The sequence below is a fragment of the Diadema antillarum genome, unplaced genomic scaffold (genome assembly GCF_040938485.1).
Source record: "Diadema antillarum isolate AM-2024a unplaced genomic scaffold, OU_Dant_1.0 scf00000006, whole genome shotgun sequence".
In the NCBI taxonomy this organism is placed as follows: domain Eukaryota; kingdom Metazoa; phylum Echinodermata; class Echinoidea; order Diadematoida; family Diadematidae; genus Diadema; species Diadema antillarum.
Genome location: NW_027270895.1, coordinates 4,682,319 through 4,691,059, shown reverse-complemented (window position 1 = coordinate 4,691,059; position 8,741 = coordinate 4,682,319). Strand labels below are relative to the sequence as shown.

Here is an 8,741-nt window from a genome sequence, read left to right as displayed (position 1 = left end):
TTTCGCTGTTATATCCCTATACTTCTGAATCGAGACTGACCACTATACAAAGAAGAGCTCTGTCTTCTGTATGTTCCAAAGAGATTTTTCTCCTCACTGGGAAAATCTCTTTGATATGTTCACAGGTGTTCTGTTGTAAACGCGTTGCGCTTAATCTTTATTCAAGGCAGCGAAGGGAATATCCAAAGGTTATGATGTTCACTGCGCTTAGTCTTTACTCAAGACGGCGAAGGCATATCCAAAGCTTATGATACAGTGTATACCCCTTTATCTAAAAACAACAACCACAACTAAAAGCAATTCCTCGTGAATTTTATTGTATTTTTCAATTATTTATCATTTTCCGGTGAATACAGCAGCAGCGTTGTCTACCGTTGGTGTAGGACCACAGTCGATGGCTATATGAAGAGAGAACATTTGAATATTAAGAGGTAAGGTTGTGTTTCACTCCCAACGATAAGGAAAAAAATCCCTCTTTTTGCACTTTCAGATGGAGCGGACAGAATGAAAAACATAAATTTTCTTATCTTGAATTATGCTTCGTGTTCTTAAATGGCTACCATTAACACAATGCATAATAGCGGTGGGATTTAGAACAGGAATTAGATATTTTTTTGTCCTTGAATCTAGGAAACTTTTTCCCCCTACTTTTTCCCTTTCTCTTCAGTTTCTCCTCTTTTTCGTCCAATATACTCTTACCCTTCCGCAAACAATAATAACAACGGTGTAACAAAAACACCGATACGTCAATGTTGTAAGCTAAACAATGACTGACGTATGATTTACTCTGCCGCTGCAAATCATGCAGACAATTAGAGAGAATTACCAAGTGAGGTACGATAATAATAATATCATACTCTATCCCCAACAATCTGGAACTGTCAGTCATTCATATCTGGTAATGTCCCTGACCGTTAACATTATGATTATGTAATGGGCAGGGACCAGTTATACCGATACAGACGGGTGAGGGGGCACTCCATGTTCCGTCTTCCAAGCACTCGACGGAGCCTACACCCACGAGAGCGTACCCGGGATTGCACGTGAAATTTACTGAAGCGCCTGGACTGAACGGGGCCGTTTCGTTCCCGCGGGAACCGTGATACGGCGTGCCGGGATCGCCACACTGCGTTGTGGAGTTTGACGAGCCTAATGGCAATAATGATGATGATAACGATGATAATGATAATAACAAAAGTAGCAATAATCATCATAATGATAACAATGATAAATAAAAATAAAAATTATTATAATGAAACAGTGAAAAACAGCAATGTATATTGTATAGTGTATGATGTAATAATATTCATAATGCGTAATGAATAATTTCAATGAGATTGATACTGCATTTCTAAGCGCTTTACGGCTGTTTGGTCTATCATCAGTGCGAACATCAACGCATGACGAGAAAGTGTGTAACATTATTCAGAGATCTACAGTTCTAAATTTTCATCATTTTCAGCAAAGTCTTTCAAGCAGTCTAACTGGGAAAATGTTTTTAATGCATGAAGGTTTCATAGTTTTGGAGCAATGGCAAACTGTATTATACTTTAAGTAGATCTTCTTTGTCACTGATATTCCCTTTTTTGTCTCAAGGACGAGTTATCTAGACTGCACTGCTATTGAGTAACTGTATGGTTTTCCATGTCCTCTCTCTTTATATATATATATATATATATATATATATATATATATATATATATATATACATATACATATATATCATTCTCTCCCAATTTAGATAAAGAAACTGTCTTATCGATAATAAAAGAGAATCACGTTCGAGTTCAAGTTCGACAGTTTTTCGACAGTAATATATTACAGGTCAACGTCTCACTTTCTTTAGTGATAGAAATAATGCATATGAATTTCTTAGAGTAAACAACAATAATCAAAACCTTACAGTAACGATACATTGTAATGGGTGCTGAATCAAATTGAAATAACAATATTATGCACTGTGTGAAAAATCGAGGGACCCACTGGAAAGACAATGCTTGTTGAGTGAACCTCTCTTGGAAACAAAACCCGATCGTTGAAAAAAATGATTGAAACAGCAACAACTGCAACAAAAGAAAGGTTAGACAGCCCACTGAGAGACAGACGGACAAACAGATACACACAAAAACAACAAACAAACAAACGAACAAACATGAAACGAGACTGGGACAGCCAAAAGACTACTGGTATGGAAAAGACTGCGAAATGACAAAATACACAGGAATATACAACAGAGACAACGATTCTACGAGGTAAGAAAAATATAAAGAAAACCACCCAATTCTCCCTTTATTCATCACATGTCAATCTAACCACGAACCGAATTGGCAGATGAAGTGCTGACTGTCGGCACAATCGCCATCGTTCATGAGATAGTCGTCCGAGGGCGCCCCATCGAAGAGATGGACGCATGTCTCCCCCGTTAATCCCCCACTGGGCTGCCCTGGACCCCACCAAAGCGTTGTGGCGTCAGAATCTGTTTAGATACCAAAAAAGAACACCAAACAAGAAAGAGAGAGAGAGAGAGAGCAGAAAATATTGGCAGACGTGTTCCATTTCTCTGTACTCACGGTATTCTTGGAAAATGAATTTATTGAAGCTGAGGATGGCCCAGATAGTTATATATATTATAGGCCTATGATAGTATATGGATTCGCAGAAAGCAAAGTTGGGAATTATTCGCCCCGTTCATTCTAGCAGCTCATTACGATTGCAAGGGCCAAATGATAAAAACAAATTCTAATTCCAATGACAACTGCCTATAAAGTTTTAAAAGTTCCTCAAGATATGTAATTGTCCTATCTCTTATATATTGCATCAATCACAAGAGATGTGAGATATGTAAGTAAAAGGCAAGCGCTCTAGGAAAAGATAGCAAGACGTTACTTACCATCGACCCACGTCCACGTACGATCCTGGTTATTTCCGTCATCTCTCTCAGCCCCAATCCAGTAATTCCTGTTGTTAATGGAGCTATGGTAGCTTCGAAGTCTCCCAGAGATCGTCGTCTGCGTTTGCTGGTCTCGAATCTCAGCGAGGAAGCCGCCCTTTTGAGAACACGCCGTGTAACTTTCATCCCATTTCAACTGGCTGGATGTTTCGACGTAGTAGCAGAAGTCCACGATTTCATCTATTATGAATCCGTTACCATCGTTACCGATTCCAGCTCCTGTACAGCTCGAGTCTGTGAAATTTTGTTTGATACAAGGAACCTACTGATTTCAAGATACCGTGATATCAGTCCCAATCACACATTACATTGCAACTGATAGACACTTTTACACTTTGTCTTACGGCTTTGCTGAAAAGTAGTTTCTAGCTGATTGCATGGTCTTTTAGCCAATATTGAATATAGAACAAACTCCATTAGAGCAGCAATAAATGAAGATCTAAAACAGAAACTGACTTTATGATTTTTTTTTTTTTTTTTGCATACAACAGTGTAGTTGTGTTGAACACCTTACGGCAAACCTGTGAAACTTGAACATTATCTATTTCCTCAAGGTCTCTTTTTTATCCTATTTCCATGACACATTTACTGTTCTGTTTATTTCGTTTGACTGTATTTGTCACTGTCAAAGTATACACTCCTCCATCGTTCAGTGTTTAAATATGTCGCAGTGGGTTGAACTTAAGGTTCCCGTTCCAAACAAAATTGTCAAATTTGAATGTTGTTGCATAACTTTCCGTATGTATTGGTTAAAGAATTGTTATTTGAATACCGAGTACGCGAACACTATGTACAGGCTGATGTACATGGGTGAGATAGTGGGGCTGCTTGCAAAGAAGCTCTATTTGAAATGCAAGCTAATCTTTCGAGAAATGTACCCTTTTTTTTTCTTTTTCCGATTATGATGATTTCAAGTTAAAATTAACCAATAGTTTATCAATAATATGTTTAAATCATCTATACCTGAAATATTGTCATATAAACACAGAAAAACATAGCCTTTCCGTAATATGATGAAATCTGATGACCCAACATTCTATTTCAGTTTCAATACACACACTCAGGCACACGCACCCCCCCCCCCCTCACACACACACACAGACAAACTTACTGAACTGACAAATGTAGCCCATCCGATATCCATCAAGGTCATTGCGATCTTTTTCAAAGTCTGCCCAATTAAAATCATGACCTTTATTCGTCATCCCGCTCAGAACGATGCGAGTTTCTGCGGCGCCATTCGTCGGCTCGTCGGACTCCCAGGGGAAAAATGTGACGTCATCTCCACCTTCAGATAAACAAGATCATGGTAGATACTATGAAAAGTGTGAATGTTCGTGTCTGTTTAACTCTGCATAAAATAAGTTGGTAAATTCATCCCCGACGCGTACCACATCTCATAGGTTATTACATTATCATCATCGTCATCATCATCACTATCATCTTTATCTATGTCATTGTTTCTTTTCTCCCCTCATCATAATGTAATAATTGTCACAAAGTCACTATCATTATCATTCAATTTTCTCCTCGTTTCTTACCGTAATCACAATCTTATTTTTCTCTAAGGACTGGTTTTATCTCTATCTCTGCCTTCTGCCCATAGCAAACAAACGACTCAACGTTTAGCCACTCTATAATACAAAACATATGCAAAAGTAAAACTGTGTGAACAGCAAAAAGAGCTGACAAGATTATACTGTAATGAACGTTGACAAAATATAATTTCGGTAACTTATTATTACGGTATGTACCGGTATTCCATCTCCAAGAATATTCCGTCTTTTCTTCGTATGCTCCGATCCAAAAGCCCTGGGAGGTGTTTAGATATTTGATGCCGTCTTGAAGAAATCCCAGTGTGTCGTTGCTCGTGATGACGGCGAGGGAACCATTCGACGAAACGCAGGTCGAATTCGCTGTCGACCACGTGGCTGATGAGGTCACGAAGTCGAAACACACGTCATCGGAAAAGAATCGCTGGTTTGCCGACCCCTCCACCCCAGGGCAGGATACTATATACAGAGATTCGGAGTCAATATAAGCACTTTTATGACCTTGTGAAATACTCTGATAGACAACTGTGTGGTTTGAATCTATATGTATGTTATAAAAAACATAAAATCGTATATATATATATATATATATATATATACATTATATATATAGAGAGAAAGATAGATAGATAGATAGATATAGATAGACATAGATAGATATAGATATGTATAATTACGTATACATTATTATATACAGTACATATACATATGTATTAAACATATTAGCTTGTGTAATACTTCATAAATCACGTTACTTTGTTATTGACATGAAACATACAGTATTCGCGTAACTACACGTCTTTCAAATGAGTAATTAAAATGTATTCTGCATCATGATTCAGTTCGGAGGTCGTAAAGCTGAGACATGATAAATGAATGAGTCAACGTTCCTACACCCCTCCCTGACTGGGCCATTCAAGAGACATTAATTTGTTAGTTTTGTTTTGTTTTGTTTTGTTTTGTTATACCTTTACAGCAGCATGATCTAAACCAGGCATATGGAATGTATCAATTCAATCATTTCAATGGAACAATTAAGCATCTATCGATTTGATACTTTCAAATACATTTCATATCACGACGATCATAGATGGAAAAACCCAAGTCCATTGTGACAACGGCAGTTATTCTTTGCCATTGTTGTTGTTGTTGTTTTTTTTTTGGTGTTTTTTTTTTGAGGGGGGAGGGAGGTGGGGTTATCCTCATTTAAATCCGAACCGTTGGTAAGGATGACATCAAAAAATGAGAAAATAAAAACAGCACAAAAGACCTTATTCAAAATGATACAAAATGATATTAGTTTCGTAGTTCCGAAGCTTCGTTGGTAGTATTTTTTTTTCATATTAGGATTGACGAACCTTTGGCAGTTGCTCGGAATAATGATCTTTCTCTTTTCATTTTCGGATTTTCAGAATAACCATTTTTATTTCCGTTTTCGTACTGACGAACTTTCGGAGTAACGAACTTTTTTTTTTTCATTTTCAGATTAACAAACCTTCGGAAAAATGAACCTTATTTTCTCTTTCACAATCACTGATTATTCGGGGCTTACAGCCAAAAAAGCTTGCTTTCATGTAGGTCACATCGTACATCTCTTTGAACGGAAACCCATTTCTATTTCTACCAGTTATCATTATAATTACTGTATTAGCATTATTTTTTGTTGGTTTGTTTTGCATATTGTTGACAAGGCAACAGAATAAAAAAAAATATTTTCGTAGTAACGAATCTTCGGAATAACGAATATCACCCCCCCCCCCCCACCTCCTTATTTACCTCTGCAGTTGGGTGAAGACGAACTCCACGAGCCGTCGGCGCTGCAAGTCGCCGAAGCTTCCCCTCTGAGTTCGTAGCCATCCTGGCAGGAGAAGTTCCCCGTTTCCCCGTACTCGCGAGTATCACGGCTAAACTCACCACGGGCCGGAGTAGGTGGTGATAGGCAGGATATGACTGGTGAGGGAAAAAGAAGAAATATCTAAAGTGCAATTACACATCCTGTTCAAGTTGCCTTTTTAATAAATGGGACGATCAAAATGATAGAAGAGTTGTCAATTCATTTTCAATTTCAATCTACTCAATTATACCTTATTATTTTACATTAAAAAAAAAACAAGACTGAATATGTGACATTCATTTGAAAACCAAATGTGGGAGTTTCACGAAAATGTTCAGTTGAATCTATAAGTTAAAATCAACTTAAAATCATGGTAGGCCCTTCATTTCTTGTTCCAGTTTTAGCTAATGTTTTCAGAATCCAATTCAAGTTGTAATAAGAATTTAAAAAAATGCTGTCCCTTACTTTATTTTGTTAATTAATGCCGGTATGAAAAAGTCTAAAAAATTGTAATTCTTATATGAAAATTGAAATAATGATGTCACACACAGCCTGCCATGATTTTAAGTTGAACTTAAAATTGTTTATCGACTTCAATTCTTTGCGAATCACCTCATCCCCCGTATAAATGTTGTCGCTTACATTTGAATATAATGACTTATCATAACAAGTATAGACGTAAGCGCTGAACTTACATCACAATGTGATATTTGTATCTACTATGATATTTCCCAATGTACATCACTGTTCACAATTTAGGTGTAAAGTTTAGAATTTAATCAAAGTCATTACAGAGAGAGAGAAAAAAAGGCAAATCAAAAATACAAAGTTATGCCTTACCGACACAAATAGGGGTAGCCGCTAACTCCCATTCACCCGTCGATGAGTTACAGGTGGCTACCAAAATCTCCTCGTCCCCGGCCAGGTCATAACCGTCTTCGCAGGAGTACACGGCGTAGCCGGGAAGGACCGTCTCGTTCACGATGACGTTGTCGTACGACGGAGTATTGTCGCATGTTGCTTCACCGAATATTTTTATATTTTTGCATGAACGATACTTTGTTAATATCTTAATTCCTGCCACAACTATTCTCATCAAATACATGGAAACAGGTACATATGACATGTATCATATCATATGATCAAATCATATATATTTCTTATATAATATATATTATATATATATGTGTTATATATAAGTTTGTAAATTATACATTTATGTATGTGTATATATATATATATATATATATGCCAAAGTGAATGAAACTTATATATTTATATATTTATGTATGTATATATATATATATATATATATATATATGCCAAAGTGAATGAAACTCCGTGAGAGATTAATATTCAACGAATTTTCGACCATAGTCAAGTTATAGAAGTTTAAGTAATTTATAGCAAATGAATGCCAAAATTCATTAAAGGTCAATCTACCACGGAGCTTCAGTCACCATGACATATATGGATATATATTTCTCGTGCCCCACTCAGACTGAGTGGTAAGGGGCATTATAAATACCCCTATTATCATTATTATTATTATTAGTAGTAGTAGTAGTAGTAATAGTAGTAGTAGTATGATTATCATTATTACTGTTGTATCTAGTGTACATACGTATTGTATTTTCTATTATTGCAACCGGTTGACAAATGGCCCTAACAAGTTGCCTACATCGACGCAAATGATACGCATATAATACACACTCGCACACATGAACACACACACACACAGACGCACACACATACATATATTATATGTATATATATGCATATAGATAATATTTATGTTGATCATTTATTGGGTAATAATAATTGCTTTGTATGTTTATATCTAAATCTTACTCTTTGCACTCTGTCCCTCACTTCCGTCTGGTGTCACGCACATCGCGAAGAAACCCAATAATGCGATCCATTGCCAGTTCGCCATGACGTAGACTTTATGCTCTTTAAGGCCCCCGGTACGTGAATGAGCCGAACTTACGCCTTGTTCATCCACGGCATACAAACTGTTGATTGATCGACATTCTTGGTGAAACACTAAGTGAGTGCAAGTTGACAAAATACGATGTACGTGGCTCTTAGTCCCTCCGAATCTTGACGTATGACAGAGCAGGGCAAGTGTTTGCAAAGCTAACCAACAGTACGAGATGGTCACAATTCACAACTTCAGACACATAGTCGCTTTCGACAAGAGAGATTCAGACAGACAGACAGTCAGACAGACAGACAGACAGACAGACAGACAGACAGACAGATAACCAGACAGACACATGGTAAGCCACACCGCCGAACACCGCAAACACCACGAAATCTATAATTGTAAATGCAACAAAAATCAGGAGTGATCATTTCATCAAATAGAATGTGTAAAGTTAAAAGTCACCTGTACAGTCGT

General features: G+C 37.1%; 1 protein-coding gene across 1 annotated transcript; it reads right to left on the bottom strand.

Annotated features, from left to right (window-relative positions):
• Nucleotides 1-336: 336 nt before the first annotated feature.
• On the bottom strand, nucleotides 337-8,273 carry LOC139715981 (clotting factor C-like). Its single transcript, XM_071627535.1, has 9 exons — nucleotides 8,189-8,273; nucleotides 7,178-7,357; nucleotides 6,280-6,453; nucleotides 4,705-4,962; nucleotides 4,062-4,238; nucleotides 2,891-3,184; nucleotides 2,321-2,476; nucleotides 955-1,149; nucleotides 337-398 (listed from the first exon to the last, which is right to left on the bottom strand). Exons 1-9 carry the CDS (start codon nucleotides 8,271-8,273, stop codon nucleotides 337-339), a joined length of 1,581 nt encoding a protein of 526 aa, XP_071483636.1.
• Between the last annotated feature and the right edge of the window lie 468 nt (nucleotides 8,274-8,741).

Excerpts from the sequence above, each read along its gene's own strand:
- LOC139715981 (XM_071627535.1), bottom strand. The coding sequence starts at position 8,273 with ATGGCGAACTGGCAATGGATCGCATTATTGGGTTTCTTCGCGATGTGC. Across the intron at positions 3,185-4,061 it reads GGGCTACATTTGTCAGTTCA|ACTCGAGCTGTACAGGAGCT; the intron begins GTAAGTTTGTCT and ends AAAATTTCACAG. Across the intron at positions 1,150-2,320 it reads GCACTTCATCTGCCAATTCG|GCTCGTCAAACTCCACAACG; the intron begins GTTCGTGGTTAG and ends TATTGCCATTAG.